Source organism: Oreochromis aureus, linkage group 1, assembly GCF_013358895.1.
Source record: "Oreochromis aureus strain Israel breed Guangdong linkage group 1, ZZ_aureus, whole genome shotgun sequence".
NCBI lineage: Eukaryota > Metazoa > Chordata > Actinopteri > Cichliformes > Cichlidae > Oreochromis > Oreochromis aureus.
Genome location: NC_052942.1, coordinates 34,784,000 through 34,804,921, shown reverse-complemented (window position 1 = coordinate 34,804,921; position 20,922 = coordinate 34,784,000). Strand labels below are relative to the sequence as shown.

Below are 20,922 nucleotides of genomic sequence, written 5' to 3'. Positions count from 1 at the left end.
TTTTTAAGGAGAGCAGACTGTGCAAAAAATGAGATATGTAATTTAAATTGCACCTTCTTTTTAAATAGGACACTTTCATCTTGGTAAATAGTTGTTAACATTTTCAGAATATGTTTGTACCTCTTTATATTAAAAGAAAGAGGAAAACTTTTCTATTTTTCTATAGGTTAATATGAAATGGCCTTTACCGGTCCCTGCCATTTGAGATCAAATTGGACTGTATGGACTAAAATGAGTTTGACACCCCTGATCTACACCATTAACTTGTCTTTTATCACCAAGAAGCTCTCTACACCATTCCTGAACAAACTAATTTTGAGTTAGCTATTTTTTATCAGTAAGTTTTTATTGAAAATGTCACATTTTAGTTCGAGTCTTACTTTAACTCATTTTGATGACCTTATAATAATAATAGGGGATAATAATCCGGAGAAAGAGTTGACATGTTTACATCAGTTATTAAAATATAAACACCGAATTCTAATTAGCGTTTAGTCATTAGTGCAAAATATCGCTTCATATATATTTCTATTTTCAGCCTAGTTTTATTTTTATTTTATTTAATTGAAGAAGTTTTTCCACTCCTAGCTTAGTTTTCAGTTTAATTAACTACAATAACCACGACACACTTCAAATGTGTCTTACTAAAGAAGCCTTTTACCTTTTTCAGACACTGTTGTCAAACATTTTCATATCCAACAGACTTTCTGAGTAGGAGGGTGAGCATTCGGCTCACCCAGCAGAGCTGAAATAGATCTATTCTGCATACAATCAAGATCAAGTAGAAGATGCTGACTCTCTTTTTTCCACTGCTTCCTCCCTCCTCCTTCTGAGTCAAAGAGCAACATTTCATACAGTCAACAAAGCTATTTTGCAGTGAGAACAACGTTTTTACTGCTGCAACCCACTGTCTTCTGTCTTCTGATGCTTTAGAGTTTTGAATAATTCCCTACAGGAAGTTATTAAACCCAAAAAAGAAATAAATAAAACAAAAAACAATCGTCTGTTCTAAAACTCTAGCCAATGCGGTTCAGCCTCCAGAGCTAAACTTCTCTTTTTCTGTGTGGCTGCTTGTTATTACCAATGCAATACAAAACAGCAGTTCCACCACCACCCATTTGCCACAGTATTTCATACAAACTCCAACAGGGGTGAAAAGAGAGCAGCATTTTTCAGAGCAGTTGCCTGCAGAGATGGAGAGAATGCAACAGCAGTTCAGCAAGCATACATTAAAAGCAGGGAGGTCCACAAAGGCCACAACTGCATAAATTTGCCATAGCACGCCACTAAAAAGCAGGGCAAGCTTAACAAAACATGAACTGATGAATGTGATGTATTAATACCTTCTCCTGTGAAAGGCCGGCTTCCTCTCACCAGAGCTACGAGTGGAACTGGAGGTGATGGAGACGGAGACAGAGACAGAGTGGTGGATGAAGGTGGAAATGAAGTGGGATTTGAACGGAAGCCATGACAGCAAGAAAATAATTAATCAATGAACTGTTCTTATTGCTGATGGGACCATTGGATTTTTATGGCTACTACTGTATAGGTAATGATCTAAGAGAAGACAAGAGTGATAACACTGCTGTGCTCAGAGTAAATGATGAAAGATGATGAGCATGAAATAATTGTGGTGATATCTTTGCTCAGAGTTTCAAAATGATGTTCATCCTTTTTAGGATTCCCACCTCACAGTGAGATTGCTGGTACAAACTACAGTCATGTGAAAAAGAAAGTTTCCACAGGCAAAAGCTTGCATCTCATCATTCAGCTTGTAGAACCACCTTTAGCAGCTCTAAGTTGAAGTAATCATTTTATGTATGAGTCATCACACATCAGTCTCTCACTTTATAGTGGAGGAAGTCTGGCCAACTTTTCTCTATAACACTGCTTCAGTTCACTGAGACTTGGGCATTAGTGATTGCAAATGAAGGTGCCCAAGTCCTGTGGTTGCCAAAGAAAAACAAAACAAAACAGGAAAGCACCAAATCATCACCCCTGCACCACAGTGCCATACAGCAGGTATGAGGTGTTTGTGCTGATATGCTGCGTTTGGTTTTCCCCAAATATAGAGCTGTGAATTATTATCAAACATTTCCACTTTGAGCTCATCCATCTAAAGGACATCGTTTCAGACGTCTTGTGGTTTATTCAGATGCAATTTTACAAAGCCAAGTTGTGCTTCCATATTCTTTTTAGGCTTTGTCCTGGCAATCCTTCCAAAGAAGCCACACTTGTTCAGTCTTTTTCTGTCTGTACTGTCATGAACTTTAACATTTAAAAGGCCAACTGAGGCCTGCAGTCTGATGTCGTTCTTCTGTTTGTGGCATTGCAGGGTCTGACTTTGGTGTGAATTTACTGGAAGGTCGGAAGATTCTTAAAACTTGTGCTTTTATAGAGGTTTTCACACTTGCTGATGACTAGTGAAGCCAGTGTATTCGAATATCAGCACATAGCTGCTACATTCCCTCTTAATTTGTATGAAAGCAATAAAGGTGTACTTTACTTTTCACAGGACTGCACAGAATCCTGTGAAAATGTTATTTTTCGTGGAACTGTACATCTTCTAATCAACTAATAATAACACAGCATGAACTGAAACACTCGATAGACAGAAATGTGTCAAACAAAATGTTTGGAATTCAAAGTTAGAACTCTAGTTGAGTATTGTGAGCAGAAACCCCATTTGTATCATAACCATACCAAGGACAATGTCACAACTGTGACACCCTAGAGTCTCTGCTAGTCGGCGGATAACCTCTGAAGTCAACTTTAAAGGATGTTACTGGATTCAGACAAGAATTATCTTTGTACATTCATCCCTGTGACACCATTTAGCAAGATAACCTATCCTCTAATTAGAGTTGCAGGTACTGTAGGTGTTGAGAGTAGTGTGGGCACACTGGTACCCTTGGACATTACCAGGTTGTATTTCCAGTCTGTGCCAAACCATGATAACAGCCTCCTGGTTTTTAATGGTAACACTATTTTGAAGGCCACTTCACATTACAAAGAGTTTTCTGCTGTCGGTTACTTGTCCATCTCAGAAATTAGACAGATTTTAATTCTTTCAAATCTTTCAGAAGAAGGACTCTGTATCATGCACAGAGACTCTGAGGAATGCATCTGTGGTGCCCCATGTTTTTGTTTGTTTGCTTCACACTTCAAGTCAGTTTTTTCAGACACACTTTGTGGTGGATAATCTCCACAGACAGCTGTTTAAACCAAACAAATTTACTGAACTTGATGAACATAACGCACCATAATAACACACTGTATCTAAAAGTATCGATGATTCCTTCCTGCTGTGACCACATGAAAGCTGCCTTTATCCAGTAAACTTCTGTTTAGACCAGCTGCTCCTTTCAGCTCCTCTGTGCTGACAGACATCTGTTTGGCATCTCTGTCTGAGGATGGAGTTTGTGTGGACTGAACAGATCAAATGCTTCAGTAGGGCTTATGCAACACTCATGTCACTTTTAATGTGGATTCCCAATAGTTTTTGGCAAGAAACCAAATAAGCATAATTACCAAATGCTAGGCTGTTACTTTAAAATGTCACCAAACACTACAACGAGACATTCTGAAGACTTGTTTTTCTCATAATTTAAAATCTTATTACATTTATTTTGTCTTTTAAAAAAAAAAGAAGTGTCCTAGACCCCACTCACACAGACAGACAAACCCCCTGGTAACCTTTGTTTATAGGGAAAAATGTGTATTCCCTGACAGGCTGGCGAGTGGTTGCTGGAGTGGTTACTGTTGCAAGGTGCAATGAGGTATATGGTGCTGCACTAAAGAAAAACCTCCTTGCAATTGTTTTGTTTGCTAGCAGATTGCCACGGTTTCCTGTAGTTTGCATAGAAGAATCAACTTGCACCTTGTGAAATGGTAAGCCACAACTTTTACTTTCAAGGCAAACATTCTCCATTTTGGGTTTGTGTTGACTAGAGGAGATCGCAGTACCCTCTTTGTGATTTTACATAGTGAGTCAGTGGGCTTCTATGTGACTGGGCCTTATTTAGGTTGATCTATAATGATATGATATGATATGATATGATATGATATGATATGATATGATATGATATGATATGATATGATATGACATGACATGAGATGACATGAGATGATATGATATTTGGATAGCAAAAGATGACGGCATATTAACCCTGCATGCTTTCTTCACTGCCATCCGGTATAGACCAGACTTTAGGAATGTGTCTATCCTGCAGTGTTTGGAAGCTAGAATCAGAATGTGACATGTCTCAGTTTGTGGGATAGAAATGCTCTAAAGTTCCACTTAAAGCGGGAAAGCTGCCACCCATACATTGCAGAGTTGTATCACAGCTGAGCAGATGGTGATGCAGTCAAGAAGCATTTTTACATTAAGTTGCTGACTAACTTTTGAAATAAATAATGATATCTAAAAAGTAAATAATGATATCAAAGGTTGCTGTAAAACACTGCCTGCATATATACATCTAGGCTCTGTGGCTCATGAGGCAGCACAGGTTACTTAATAACTGAAAGGCCGGTGGTTCAATCCCCAGCTACTCTAATCTGCATCTTGAAATATCCTTGGGCAACATAATGAACCGGAGTTGCCCCAGTGCATCCATCGGAGCGTGAGCATGTGCACAAGCGTAAGACGTAAGGTATAAGAAAAAAGTACTTGTGTAAATGAGGATTGCAGTAAAAAACGTTTTGAGTACTCAGAGTAGAAGAGTGCTATACAAGTACCTGGCCGTTTACCATATACTAAAAACAATGGCAAATATATCATTAACGGATTTCTTTTATACTCCCTATGAATTAGTAATGGTCTCCAGTATCGTCAGGCTTTAACACACAGATACACATATGAAATATACACTACTGTCAAAAGGAAAAACTTAATAAGACAGGGGATATTAAAAAGAATAGTTAAACTTGCATGTAAATTCCTCTACAGACCATCTCTAAGAGCCTATCGTTTGAGCAGTGATGACAAAACAGCGTTAAGGGTCCCGTTCTAAAAGTCACTTTTAGCCTTTCTATCGAACCGATGTTTGTGAAATAATCTTGTTGTCAACTCGGGACAACTGTACAGTGTGGCTTTGAATGTGAAAGCGTGAGAACATGTGTTCATGTTGAAGTGTGTATCTGTGCGTTTGTTTATAAGCATCTGTGTGTACAATTTTGGAAGCTCCCTGCCAACGCAAGACAAATGGCAACACAGCTGCTCACAGCGTGAAGAGGAAACACTCAACATGGCACAGAAGGACTGACATCAACAAGCTCTAATAATGCTGAAAGCTGCACACATCAAGTCTGCTGACATCTACTGACTAACACCAGATTAACACCAGCAGCCAGTATCTAGGACAGAGGAGAAACATTTCTATCTCTACATCCACTTCATCAACAATGCAATTAGACATTATTCATCCTGAAGAACCCAGTATTCATCATTCTCACCTCCTCTGGTTCATCTCTCCGTCTCCTCCGTTGTTCTTTCCAGGACCCCAGCTGTGGCGGCGAAGAGGTGACAGGGAACGGTTGCTGTTCCGAAAGAGACAGGAACGCCGCGGCACCTCAGTTACTCTATCTTTGGCCTCTTCTTCAGCCTCTCCTGCCCCTCCTCCTCCTCCACTGTCCAGTCCTTCAGTGGTAGGTGCCACGGTCTGGATGCCCTCTTCAGGACTCCAGCTGCAGCCCAGGCCCTGGCTGCCCTCCGGGCTAGAGCTGGTCGGGCCGACGCTGGCAGTATCGTCTGTGGAAGAGCAGGAGATGGAAACCTCGCTGGCACTGTCTCCTCCAGTCACAGGTTCATCATTCTGCAAGACATCCCAAAAAGAGAAAAGGTATAACTTTACACTACTTTAAAGCATTACTGTACCACCAAAAAGTTATGGTTTATCATGAGCCAGTATGCTAAATCAGCACAATATGAAGTCAATGCCACACTAATAAAATGTTGATTTATTATTTTAGGGGGCGGGGACACATGTAAATGCAACTGTTTCCACTTAAAGTATTAATTTCCAGGTTTAATCAAGTAATGCACTTGTGAACAGTGAACAGTAACTGAAAGTGTGAAGAGTCTGGCTCTGCTCTGAAAACCACAGGAAGTGGAGCGTGAGAACATGTGTGTGCTTACTAGGCTATTGTAAGGCAAGGTTGTGGATGACAACTTGAGGAATCAGTGATAAGCTGTGGCTACAACTGTAGCTTGCCTCCACCAGTGTGTGAATGTGAGAGTGAATGACTAGTGGCATTGTAAAGCACTTTGGGTGCCTTGAAAAGCGCTATATAAATCCAATCCATTATAAAGCGAAAAAAATCCCACAAAAAAGCCTGCAGACACTGTGTCTCAACAGCTGCTCAGCTGATATCTGTCCATTTATGGTCCCTGATTGCATAAGGCCAAATCATTTATTCTAAGTGAACAAAGCTATCCTGCCCTCTCACTGGTTGGTTCTATTTTTGTTTGGGTCACATGGTACACATTACATAGAGTCCATAGCACTACCTTACATTAACCCTGACCTTGGTGACGGTTATGATATCAGGTACTGGCAATCCTACAAGGGGACAATAGGACTATATGAAGGACCCAAAAGGTTATTTCTGTTCATCTGGAAGTAGCGGAGCGTTTTCTACATGGAGGACCACACAACCCTAATAACAGGAGACTGTTTAAGATCCATAATGTGATTTTGCCATTTTATTACACCCGCAGTTTATGGGCAGAATGTAACAGAACAGGAAAAAAAGGGCACTCCAACACAGCATAATAAATATGAATAAAACATAACACAGCAAAACAGATGTCCTTCAAATCATTGTTAATTACTCAGGCTATCACATTGTATATCCATCAGCATTTCTTCACTGAGGCATGAGAGGAATTAAGAGTAGGCTAGAAGAGCCATTTAACCCACAGGAATGGAATATAATGAGGACCAAATGGCAGGGCTTAGGGATAATGAGCCAGCGCCACTTTGTAGCAACACTGGCATTATAACAAACACCAATAAATGATAGCAACCTTGTTAAAACAAACCTTTCCCAGGAAAAAGCTTCTTAGTGATATATAGTCTTTTTAAAGTCCATTTGTCATTGTCACAGGACCATTTTAGTGATCCAAATCCACAGACAGTTGGCAGTTAGCAGTTGGCAAATATAAAGTGTACGTACACCGCATATGTGTAAACTAATATGTATTCTTGCAAGTTAATTAGCCATATGCTTGTGTATAGTTTGCTGATTTCTTGACAAGTCTTCACCTGACAGCTCTATAATATAAGAAACGCACGGAAAACAAATAGTTTTGGTAAAACCACTCTTTGGGAATGGTGGGAAAAAACTACTGCCCACACACACACAGGTTTGGGATAGTCCATTTAGAGTTAATTTGTAGGTGTGAGCTTTAACTGGGCCTATTGTACTGCCAGCTGCAGTGTGAGGGCCGAGCATAGAGCTGCTTCTGTCGGAGAGCTGCGAATGAAAGATCTGCTTTATGCTGCAAACACAACTTCCTCTGGGAGCCGGACAACGCATGAGTATACATCAAGGGCAGAGAGCGCATGTGAACGTCAGCTTCAGCGCTATAGGAGAAGGGCCCAGCTGAGTTTTAAACTTTGTTTTATTTCAGGATTATAAATGTTATCTGATGGCACAACATACATGTTAAACTCAGATAAAAGTCACGACTGTTGAAACCGTCTATGTCCTCTTTATTCTACATTTACAGTATTACATTTCACAAAAGAAGCGTTTCCCTTCAGAGAGCAGCAAAGACGTTAATCCTCTCTTTCAGAATTTAGCTCCTGTAGTCTTTGTGCGAATTCATTTTGCCCATCACGGCCTATCTACAGTGTCCCAACCCCCAGCACCACACTGTATACTCCCAGGCAGCTGATATTCTCTTCTCTGGCTTTGTTTGCACCAAACATGACATACGGTTCACATTACAATGAGCATGTTTCAAGTGCTCAACACAGCAGATACTGAGAGATACAAGTGTTTCAACTTTAACCAAAGGGTGCCTGGCTTCAAACAGACTTTCAACAGCAGCAGAGTGACAGCAGGGACCACAGCTTGCACTTTCCCAGCAGCGGAGGAGAGCTGCCGGCTTAAAAAGATGCTTAGTAGATGTTTGGCATCTCTGCCTCAGGGTACTAATAAATAAAAAAACAGACACAGACTGAGAAAATAGATACTTCATATATAGTATATAATCCCTATAGGAGTAGTTGCAGAGGCAAAAAATATTCTTGGTGTTCATCGCGACTGAACCGGATGTTTGGACCACTGCCAGCCAAGGATTTAGTAAACAAGGAATTTGCTGCTACATTTTTTCTCATTTATACATTTAATGATTGATGTGTTTGCAGTTTGGATGTGTAAGAAGTTAATTCTATAGCATATATAGGGACATTGTTTTCGTTTACATTTTTAAACATATATATTTTCTATTTTTTCACAGATTTGTCCTCATTTGCTTTTCTCACTTTGGACGGATATTTAAACCAGTTTAAAAGAATTATTTTTGAGCACTTAAACATTGATTTGAAGTTGATGGGGGTCAGACCTTTCTGAAGATGCTGTCATATCCGGGTTCTGCATTCAGGAAACTCTCTATGTCACTGCCAGAGTCTCTGTGGGCTGAAGAAGGGCAGCTGGTGGCACTGCTGGTCCTACTGGGCAAACTGGAAAATGTTGAAGACTCTGAGGATCCTGAAAGACACGACATTTAACACATCGCAGGGTTAAAATCAAACAGAGGAGAAACGAAGCATTCTTGTGAAATCAGATTTAAAATATATTCACTGATAAGTTTCTCAACAGAGGCTGTTAAACTGAAAACCCTCCCACCATGTTTCCAAAACAATAAGTCTTCATTCTTTGTTCTAAAACACAAGCAGGTCTGTAAAACATCAGTGAAAAGACTTGTGGGAATCTGGGAAGGTGTGAAAAGCCTGGTGGATCAATGGCTGACTGTCCTCACCAAAGCGGTCTGTGCTCGACTGCAAACAACCACTGTTTGTGGCTTTCATAAAGGTACCAGGACAGAACTGAAGTTAAAATCTGACTCGGAGAAAGACAACTTAAACGGTTATTGATGTACTGCAAAACTGCTTTCATGAAAGAGCTGCATTAGTCACCCTAAGGCCAAATGGACATTGATGCTTACAAAGAATGTCTGCACCTTATTTTAAGCTTTAAAGCAAGAAGTAATTTTTTACTTCTGTTGCTTGATCGATAGAAATTACAGACATCAAGCAGACAGTTACTCGAGTTCATATCAGCCACAATGATATGAACTATAAGAAGTCAGAATCGCGTGTATCACACTGACTACTTTTAACTTAAAACCACTGGTCGCTCTCAGGCCTCGGCTTATATGATGCCATGTTAGTTTTTCTCAGTAAGTCTCTGTGCTCTTTACCCATAGCAGCTCACCACAAGCCATTTTTACTTTACACCCACTATTCTATCTCACTGAATTACAAATAGCCAAATCTAAAGTCAGCACAGAATACAACAACTCTTATGCAACAAGGTTCTGGGGCTACAGCTTTTTGGACATGTAAGGACATGCACAGATAATATTCCAGGCCAAACTAAAAGAGGAAGCCTGTACTCAGGCACAGACATCTACCACAGGGCTGACTTTAGCTAGCAGCCAAGAAAAACTGGATGAGATCATTTGCTCAGTTTTGTTATGATTTTTTTTTTTTAAATATCTATTTCTGCTCAAAAACCGGAAGTTATTCTTAATCCCCTGGGAAGACTTGCATCCCCTACACTCATGTGAGCAAGAGGAAGCTAGATTTTGTATACGTATGTGTGTACTCATGCTTCAAGAGCCTGAATTCTGTCGCTGAGTGGGTACAAGTAGATGCCTTATACATGAGATATAATTCAAATGGAGAAATACAAATCTATAAATAAATGTAAACTGAACTAAACATGCCACAGAAAAGGGCATATTTAAAATAAAGCACGCCCTGTATTTAGCACAACCCAAAAGCAGAAGCAGATTATCTTGTTTTTGGTAATTATTCACAGCCAAAATCAAGACTAAAAATAAAAGTAGATTAATTAACCAACACTAGCAAAGGATGGCTCGAGGAATCCTGAAGCTGGCAGAAACATAACCCTATAAAATTCAGCTCCCGTCAGCTGCTCTTAGGGGTGCGGAGTCTCTTTACATCAGGGGTGTCAAACTCAAATACACAGTGGGCCAAAATTCAAAACTGGAACAAAGTCGCGGGCTATCATTAATATTTATTGAAAAAAAAAATCTTCCTCCAGATATAAGAATGAATCTTTTCTTATGGACTCAAACAAGTTTTGCTGAAAAACTGAATATGGAACAAGCAAAGCTTGATACTAAACGATATATGTATTAGTTGTATAATACCAGTAGGCCAGCTCTAATAGTAATTTGGCATGGCTTCGCGGGCCAAATGTAATTAGGCTGCGGGCCAAATTTGGCCCGCGGGCCAGAGTTTGACACCTATGCTTTACATCATAGTGTTGTAAACTAGACTTGAGGGGGTGGAGGTATACAATTTTTCTGTAGAATAACCATGAGCCCCTTTAAGACACATCGGTGAGAGAGCAGGTCGACACAGTCAGCCCTTAATAAAAGGAGGGCAGTCAGTTCACAGCACCGACAAACATTATGCTTTCATGTTTCAATCAGCCCAATTACAACCCCAATGAGATATCACCACTGTGGGCTGAGTGATACCACCGAATCATGTGTCATAATGGACAAAAGTAGGTGCTATCCTGACATAAAGATTGCGAGACTTTCTTAATTGTATAATTTTACACAATGGTTCTGTCACTTCTGTGACCAGGCAAAAATCTAATATAGTCTGAGCCTAACACAAACAATCCAAAAACATGAAAATATCAGATAAATAAGCTGCTTCAAGTATTTATTGAGCAGCAAAAGTCCATATGTTTTTTCAGACACTGACAAGTTGTTTTCGCTAATTAGCACATTCCTGCGCTGAGAGGCTGAACTAAAGATGGATTTCAACTGCATAATACGGCACAGATTTGAGTATCACTAATATAGAAAATCATCATTCCTCATTAGAGCCCTTGTAAGAGTTCATGAAGTCTCAATCGAAACTTTGTAATCAAAGGAGTCAGCAGTTTAAATCATATTTGGGAAATTAAAGTTTCCATATTTCCATCAACACTGCTTTATGAGTCCTGCAGCAGACACCACAACATGACAGGCGCAGGATTTCTGCTTCCAGAAGAAACAAGGTCACAAGTTCAGTTATTACCAATGTGTTCTTACATGCCAAATGACAACTGGGCAAACCACATCCTGCTCGCTCATACTAAAAGATGCAGACAACATGTAGACAACATGTAGACAACATTAAAGGGGAAGGCTGCCATATCATGACATCACCAGATCTTTTCAGTTAAGATACCAAATCCACACTGACCTTTGACCTCAAATGCTGCAACAGAGCTTAGTCTTGACCACAATGCATTGGTGACTCGATGCAAAAACATTTTGCCCCTTTTTACGTCATATTTCCGCTATTAGCAGACAATCCAAAAATGAACGTGCGTGAGAATGTTGGAGTTGCAAGTGCTGGTGACACAAGTGGACTCGAGTTTTTCTCAGACTCCACCCCCTCACAGCTGTCTGTCACAACTAGCAGGGGACTGTGAGTTTTGACAGCTGTCCTCCTCCCTCTGTGTCAAACAGACCCCAACACCACTACCACAGCACACATAGTGAAGGCTCAGAGAACAGGTGTAAAAGTTGCTCATGAGTCGACGGGTGGTTGAGGCTGCTGGCCAAGTGTGAAAAAGGTCAGATACATATACTTTATATATATTATATCATATCCACTTTTTTGCACCTTTCATGCAATCTCTATAAATTGATCTGCATATACATATAAAAAAAAAAAAAACACAAAAGGGGACAAGATTTTTGGTTTCTATTTAAAGTCAACTTGTAGTAAAGCAAGACTTCGTTTCCTGAAGGTAAACAGTCTGCCTAGCGAGCAACAGAGGGGATACATCTGATACAGATTCAGCATTTTATAAGCATTTTAAAAAAATGAATCTAAATTCATAAACCAGCAGACACAAACAGAAAACTTGGCCTTGACTGCAGAGATACACGTCACTTTTTAACCACAGGAGCTTTCCCCTGAGAGTAGAAACTCTTGAAGGAATTTCTACTGCATTTCCACTGCAGAGACCTGGGTCTAAATTAAACTCTGGGGAAATTATTTTACCCCCCCAAGTCCCTACTTGGTAGTCAGTACTTTGTCAAAGCATGGAAACTTTGGGGATGGGGCTTGAAGCGATGAATACTTCTGATTGGTCAAGGACTTTTCTGTATTGTCGCCACCTACTGGTCTACAGTAGGTGGCGACAGTTTTTTGTATAGCTGCATGCAGAAAAGAACTGTCAAACTGTCCTAGCTTTCCTTCTGTCTTGCAGAGGGTATAAAGAGCCCCTTTAGTCCTTTCAAACAATCCTTACATTTAAAGAAATGCAGCTTTGTACTGCAGTGTATACTACTTTTTGATTACTGCAATTCAAATAATTTTAGTTTAACTGCAGGTAAAAACACCTCGAAGTGATTAGATTAGAAGAAACTTTATTAATTCCTCGGGTGGGTTCCTCCGGGAAATTCAGAGGGTTAAAAATAAGTGTAATGTGCAGCTGAAAAAATGATAAAAGTAGATACAATCTAATCTAATTTCAAGTCTGAAATAATCGACATAGTAACAAAAAAAAAATGTATAAAAAATAATATGTTGGTTTAGAAACATTCTTCTCTCCGAGTTTTCCCTGTTAGGAAAAACACTTATCTCAGCTAAGTGTAGATTTTATCAGAACTTTCATATAAAATCTTATTTATATTTTCTTCAACCTATACTTCCTTGTCCTGTGTTTTTTCATGTTAAATGTGTACAAGATTCTCTGTCTAACTGAGCTGATTTATTACACATAGGAGGTGTTGAAGATTCCAGTTAACCTTTCTGAAAAGTTGATCAAAGTGCATCAGACTACCTTCGAAATACACCATCATCTTGCGGTTTCTTTTTCTTTTAGTGACCTTTGTCTGTAGACTGGTTCAGTTCATAATCAGGTATCACTTCACCATCTGCATTTCAACACGTACACAAAATTAAACGTCCGTTTTCTAAATTCAGCAAGTGAAAAGGACAAAGTCCTCATACTTCTGACTAGAGGATGTTAACATATAGCCTGCTATTTTTCACAGAGATAAAAATCTGTCTGCACACAGTTTACAGAGTATATTAAACAAAACGGAAATTCAAACCTTCCAAACGGCACATGCAGAAACATCCAGCATGATTCCTGTAAATATGGGAAATGAGTTCCGCTAAACAGAACAAGGCTTTACCTAAAAGTATTGCATGACCTGCAATGCTCTAAAGCAGAACAATGACTTAACATATGTTAGCAAACCACAGCAGACATACACCACAACATGTACCAGATGCATGATGGGATATTTCACCCTAGACCACAACAATGCACATGTTCTACAGCCACGAGAAGAAGCCTCAGCTGTTCATTTTTTTCTTTTAATGTGTGATCAAGTCAAATTAAATGTCTGCAGTCACTGAGGTTTTGCATAAACTTGTAATTATTAAAATTATGTAGCTTGTTTGCCTTTAAGTCTCCTTTTTTCTGTGTTTTCTACAGAGAGAAAGCTTTGTATATTGCAACTTTCGTGCAATACTTTACATACAGAATATGGCAAAATTCTGCCTGATCACCTACAGCAAAACAGTATCACAAGGGCCTTTTCAACCAACAGAAAATTTGCATTATTTTACAAAACACAATGTCTAGCACCAAGATTACTCCTTAACAAGCTTAGCATGCCTTTTTGTTTTTTTCCCCCAAGTCTTTAAAAGTAAAGATGACAACAGTGTCTCCAGACAACACAGAGATCAGATCTGACAACGTCTGGTTCTCACCAAGAACCAGTGTTTCAGTTTCCAAACAAATATAGAGTACAGGTCAAAGGCTGGAACACACCGCAGAGCATTGGCGTTTCTCATTATCTGAGACACATTAAAAAGTAAGTAAGTAAGTAAATAAATACATAAATAAATAAAATAACATGCACAAAAGCACAGAGTGAAAAATACCCAATTTCCTGGTTTAACAAAAGCTCAGCTGGGTCACTGAAGAAGTCAGGTGATGTTATTTGATTACTATGATTACTTACAATATGGAATACAATGAAAATAATGAACTAGTACAAGTGTATCCAAACTTTGGATTGACTCTCATTTTTGCAGTCCAGCTGCGTAAGACTGTGCATATCGGCTTTGAAGAAGGTGTGAGTATCGACTTTCACCTGGAAAGTTTTTGCAGTCAGTAAAATCACATTGACCTTTGACACCAAAAAACCAAAGATCATGGAGAACTTTTCCTCTATAGCCAAACAAATACTGTGAGCTACTTTGATTTTGACCTCTATCTGAAAGGAGCCTCCAGTCACCATTAATGTTCCTACACAATAAGAATAATAACCTACAGCGAGTCGTTCTGTTGGCTCTACAAGGCCATGTTGATGCCAACATCTACCATCTCACAATGATAGTGCTATGTATTACACTTAGCAGTATGATCATGTGAGAATAGCATGCTACAATGCTAAACTCATCCTCCAGTTTTAAAGATTTCACTACGTTTAAACCAAAGTACTGAATGCAATGAGACTTGACCGGACGATGGCACTGAGTCAGAGAGCTGCATATATAAACCACTTTTCATGGAAAACAGCAGGCTGACGCAGTCCACTACAACACAACCGTTGACCTGAATGATAAAGCATACTATTCAAACAACATATTACCTATGACTGGATATCACAGGCATCATGAGAGTAGACTGTAATTAATAAAGTGGTCATTAAATGTATATTACAAAAGCATTCAATTAAATTGGTAAGTAAACTTAAGTAAATCAGGGACTAATTTCAAGCAACAACTTAAAAAACTACTTTTGCAGTGGTTGAAACATGGATTACATCCCTCTGTTGCCAAGTTAACTAAATAAATAACTACCAGAGAGAAAGAAAGGGAGGGCAGAAAGCATCTGGCTTAATGAGGAAGAAAAGGAAGTGATGTCAACTGATCCCAGCTGCAACAGAGGAAATCCCACCCTCACCCACCCTTCCATTTTCACTTCCACTTGACACCCATGGTTCTTCTCCCTTCTATTTCCATGTTTGCCTTTTCTTTCGTTTCCTCAGTATGTCTACATCTCATCCATTTCAGCCTCTTTTCCTCTCTCCCCTGTCACACACACTGATGTTTCATCTGTTTTCCACTGCAGATAAAAGGCAGTTTGTTCTCAGCCTGATCCAGCTCATCGATCTGTTGGTCTTTTTTTATTGAGACCAGTCTCCCTACAGACAGACTCATCTTATGAAGGTCAAAGAATCCCTTTTTCTTATCTTGCTGTGGCTGTTGCCCAAACTCAGACATATCTGTGTCAACATCTAAAATGTTTCACATTAATATTTCTCCTACAGTCATTGCCCATACTGAGTGAACTATATCCCCATGGCAACAATCAACCACTTGCTGCACTGACAAGTGAGCTGATATTTTTCCCAGCTACACTTCCCTAGTGGCTCGAGGAATCTGCTACTGTGGTCCAGGCATAAACGACGTGATAAAAAGTGGGCATAAATACATTTTTAAACTATGCAATGTCAAGACATTTTTAACCACAAGTGAAAATACTAAATGATCTTACTGCTGATGCTGTTGGATCATATAACTTTGTACATTTGAAATAAAAGTACAACATGGAGGGACAATAAGGTTGTTAAACCTTCTGTAGAAAATAAACTTTGTAAGCATTTCTAACATATCTGAGGTGGGACGCCATACGAGCAATTCTGTAAAAATGTACTTAATAAAGATGATGACTGAAATTAAAGCTTTGGCTCTCATTGTCTGTTAACTGCCAAAATAACTGCCCTGACGTGTTACCAAGTTGGTGGCGAGACTTCCTTCTAGAAGGAAAATGGCTAAGCCTTTAAAACTAGTGTTCCTACGCTAACATTAAATGATTTATGGGGTCAATTCCAGAAATTTCATACACGATCAAATGGGATATCACCAAATATTGTTGTGGACCTTACTGAAATATGAAGCACAGCATCACTTTATTTGTAACCACAATGCTATTTAACATTCAAATATAATACACAGTGAGTCTAGCCTATATTGGTCAACAGTCCCACAGACAACCCGAACTATATAAAGACACTTCTTTTTCATTTGGGTTTTCAGTGTTTCTTTCCTAACAGAAGTCTTCTAAATCAGTATGAGCCCTTGTTGATACAGAGATGAAAATCTTATTAGAGTGTGCATGTTCTGGCCCTTTTCATAGCAATCAGGGTCACTGGTCCCCATCTGTTCAGTATCTAACTTTTCATCATCTGTGTGTGCACATGCTGGCAAACCACACCAAGTCAACAGCCCATGTTTTTACTTACTCAAAGTCTCATTTGCACGATGTTACTTAAAAAACTTTTAAAGTAGCCTCATAACATCTCCAAGTGTCAGCAGACTTAGGCACTTAAAAGTGTGGTTTCAAGAATATTAGAGCGCAAAGGCAGCCTGGGCACGTGTCATGGGTGACAGGTTAACCACTCAACCATTTGGCTTGTAAGTGGAAACTTTTTTTAATGTCAGACTAGAAACAATAGAATGAGATCGGGCTCTAACAATACCGATATCATGCAATAAAATCTTATCTTTGTCAAAGTTGGGGTTTTAGGTCATCTGAGTAGATCAAACTAGGAGAACGAAAAAGCTGCTTTCACAAGTTCACAAACAAACTGCTGCTCCAATGCTAAGTCTCAAACAATGTAACGATCTTACTTGATGTCAGTGGTACTTTAACCAGGCCAAAGAGCAACATAGTATCACTTCAAACAGGATACAGGCTTTATCAGCGCTAACACTAATGCACACACGAACCAAGAGCAAAACAAAGTACCCATGTCAGGCAGATTGCTGTAAAATGAACCAAAGAAAAAGTCATAACAGAAATAACCGCTAAGAAATTAAAAACATCCATTCTATCAATTTTGATATGAAAACTTAGAGCAGCAGGAGCTGCCGGTAACTCTTACCTGAGTGCTGAGTATTGCAAGGCTGATGGAACGACGTCTCTCTGTCTCGGTGGATCTACAGAGAAACAGGAAGACACTGAATCACTCTCAGCAACATGTGATCATCACCCACAAAGAAATAATGATGCAGACCAGCATGTCTGTTAGGAAGTGTTCCTTCGAACACAGGATGGGAGGCACCGATAAGACACCCTTTATAACAGCGGTCTTAAGAGTATTCACAGGATTTAGTGACTACACTCAGGCTCTATCTCCATCCCCCCTGAGGAACAGTCTGAAAAGATCCAACTTTTTCAGCCTTCAGCGCTCACAGTCACACTGACACCAACTCACACACACACACACAGTGCCTGTCAGAGCTCTGTGGCTGGCTGTGAACATGCAGCGCTGTGGCTCCGCTTCCTCTGTGGTCTCTACAACAGCTGTGTATATGTGTGTGTGCATTTGTGTGTGTGTGTGTATATGAGCTGGTTTTAGCTACAAAAGCTTCAGACTCCCTCCCTCCCATCTTTGCAGGCAACACAAAAGATTCGACAGTTTGGACGAAGCTGTGCAGATTTGACTGACAGCACAGAATGTGAAACTAAGAGTCAGAGAGAAGCTCATTGTGTTTTAATGAACTCCATCAATTATATCTAGCTAAAGATGATGAACTTTGACTTTCAATGTGTGCTTGATGCAAAGTCACAAGGCAACTAAAATCTGATTACTAATTTATTAACAAAGCCAGATTACCAAACCCAGACGCTTCAGATAATTACAAACCCCATGCTGATTGAAAATGCAGTTTTTTTAAAGGGTCAACTGCTTTCTGAAGTGAAGTGTCATTTACAGATATCACCTTCTATAAGATGCTTGTATGACCTCCTTCAATAATTTGTTTCCTCTTTTCTTTAACTTAACTTCCTCCTCACTTTAACATTTAACTCAAGCAAGCTTGGATCAACACGCTTTAGCATGACCCTTTAAACTTTAAGATTCATGCAAAGAAACCTGAAGGCACAGTATAAACAGGTCGCTAGTCTAAAGACATCAAATGTTCATCTGATAAAGAAATTGTTGGAATCAAAGAAAGCTGTCCCCCACAAGTTTAATTCACTGTGGCTGTATGGATGCTGTAGTTTTTATCATACTAGTAAAAGTGGTTCTGTAATGGCAAAAACTGAATACTTTCAAATGAAGAGGCCAGTGATCAGAGTAGAAAAAACAAAAAAGGGGAACAACTTACTTTTTTTTGTTCAATAAGATCAGGTCTGTGTTTAGCTAGCAGCTAGTTAACTTCACATGAAATAAAGACAAAGGCAGCAGACAAAAACAGCTTGTCTCACTTTTTTTAAAGGTAAGAAGTAGAAGTAGTATCTGCTTGCAATTACAAGCAGAGGCTGAAAAATGCCCATTACAGTATCCCAGAGCTTCCAGACCAGCATCCAAGGAAGCAGAAGATTTTTCAACTGAGGTTCAGGCTGCGAGGGCCTCTGCCCTTGACAGCCACCCAATCCAAGTGTTACTGAACCCTGATGGCCCCTCCTGTTGGTGGTGGTCCAAGTAGTTACTTCAGACACTTAAGGATGTGCTAAGGCCTGGCCCCAGGCACTCACCTCGATCACGCCTCCTCCCAATTCCTCGTCCCATAACTGTCAAGTACACACACGCTGGGGTTCAGTATGCTGCCCAAAGGCACTTCAACATGCGCTGGAGAAGCCAGGCATTTCGTTTTATCACAAATGTTAGAGTCATAAGCAACAAAGTAACAAAACAGACTATTAAAAACAAAAAGAGGAAAAGAAGTCATAGCTAAACAAGACTTAATATAATGCTCACAGGAAAAAAAGAGAAGAGAGACTGAAACAAAAACAAAAAAACCCATATAACACAGAATGATAAGTGAGTCCAAGCCAACTAACAAGGTCAACCCACCCCCAGAATGCTTTGAGGGTGAGGGAGCTGATCTCAGCTTTTATAAAACTAACCCTGTGCTATCTATTGAGGAGCCCACTGAGAAGCAGAGAAACACTGCACTCTATTTTCCAGGCCTGGGAGTGGCACGTATGATCTTCCCATTTGCATTCCTACAAAGACACTGACAACTAATTGCATACCAACTGGCACCATGTACAGGCACCTACATCATGCATGCATGCACCCACATGACAAACACTTACTTATGCTTCCTTTCCCCACCCCTCATCAAGTCTCACATGCACACAACAAAATCCCCCACATTCACAGATGCATGCGTAGAACACACAGGCTTCTTCTTCGTCTCTCACAGCTGTGTTCAGATATCAAACAGAGCCCGCTGAGAGAGAACAAACACGCTGACAAGGAAAGACTAGCTGGTCACAGAGGGCGCCACCACACACACACAAACATAGACAAACGTGGACACATAAATGCATACACAGGTTCTGGTCAGAGGTAAAATGAATGCCAGAGATTGCAAAAAATTAAAAAGGAAAAGAAAAACGGACAACAACACTCGACCCTTAGCAGAGGACAGGAACAGCAGGACAACTTCAGAACAAAGAATTCAACGAGGCGAGAGAAGCAGCTCTGTGTGTTTTAATACTCTACTCCACAGTGTGTTTTGGCACTAATTATAAAATGAACTGAACCCTTAGGTATGATGAAGTACGAAGTGGATACTTTACCTAAGAAGTAGTGACACAGTGTGTGCAAACTCCTCCTTTTAATACACGAATGTTACTCAAATATTACTGCTGTATTTCCTTTATTTTGGCAGTGTGTTGCAGGCTAAGGTATGAAAGGTGACTGCACACAGCTCAGTCTGGACAAAACAAAAGCCTTTTCAATTTCAGTCACAGCATCAACTTCTTTCTCTTCTCAGCTCATATGTTCTAATTCAGTTCAATCATGCCTACTACAGAGCAGCTATAATGCTTGCACAAAAGTCATTGATTTGCTTAAGGACAAGTCATTTTTATGATTGTTTCACTGAGAAAAACATCGACTCAAAGGCAACAATATACTACCAGGAAGCAATTTAAGGGCCATAAAAATGATGAGAAATAAAAAAGGGGGGAAAAAGTCAGAGGCATGCGCACATTAAAAATGTGTTTATTTTTCCTCACAGACGCACCACGGATAAATGTGGCAGGCGATGTGGTTAGTATGCTCGATATAAACCAAGAGGCACAATGATTCAGCCAGTAAAGCAGCCAGTTGAAGAAATCACACATTTATCAAATCAGCCAGTTAGCAGGTCTGCTAAACAGCTAGCCATTCAGGAACTGGTCCCCCATCTGAAAGCTGGCAGCCTCGATTCTGAACAACACAGAGCATATTTGTATTGCCGGGGGAATCTAAACTGTACCCAGTAAAAACACATCTGGTTTAAAAATAAAAAGGCGGGATGGTTTGTCTATACGCCGGGGCACGCAGGACTTGGACGGCTGCCTTGTTTCTAAACAGGCAGGCGGCCAGTGAGGCTCTGCAGCACTGAAGGATGCCATGGTGGAATGAATGACTGTATCCAGTCCAGCATGTATACATGGTCTCATCCCTGAGGCCTGGTAACAGCAAACCCATGGATGAATCTCCTCTGTGGTGCACCTTGGAAGGACTTTTATGAATTGTTCCATTCATAGAATGATTTCGTGATTAACACTATCAAAAGATTGCAATAAAAAGGGTCAAGAAGGTGCCACAAATAGAACAGCTATTTTTCATATCTTTAAATCACATCACAAATGCTCTAAAAGAGCCCAAATAAAGAA

General features: G+C 39.8%; 1 protein-coding gene across 5 annotated transcripts in view; it reads right to left on the bottom strand.

Moving 5' to 3' along the window:
* LOC116325647 (A-kinase anchor protein 13) overlaps positions 1 to 20,922 on the bottom strand; it is a 124,764-nt gene that overhangs the window by 43,694 nt on the left and 60,148 nt on the right. For 4 of the 5 annotated variants that reach the window (XM_039613087.1, XM_039613093.1, XM_039613100.1 and 1 more), the window contains exons 10-13: positions 17,186 to 17,240; positions 8,576 to 8,721; positions 5,458 to 5,816; positions 1,344 to 1,391 (exon numbers count right to left, since the gene is read on the bottom strand). In XM_039613087.1, coding sequence (XP_039469021.1) covers positions 1,344 to 1,391; positions 5,458 to 5,816; positions 8,576 to 8,721; positions 17,186 to 17,240 — 608 coding nt within the window. The remainder of the gene's footprint in view (positions 1 to 1,343; positions 1,392 to 5,457; positions 5,817 to 8,575; positions 8,722 to 17,185; positions 17,241 to 20,922) is intronic. The other variant, XM_039613108.1, reaches the window with a different exon arrangement.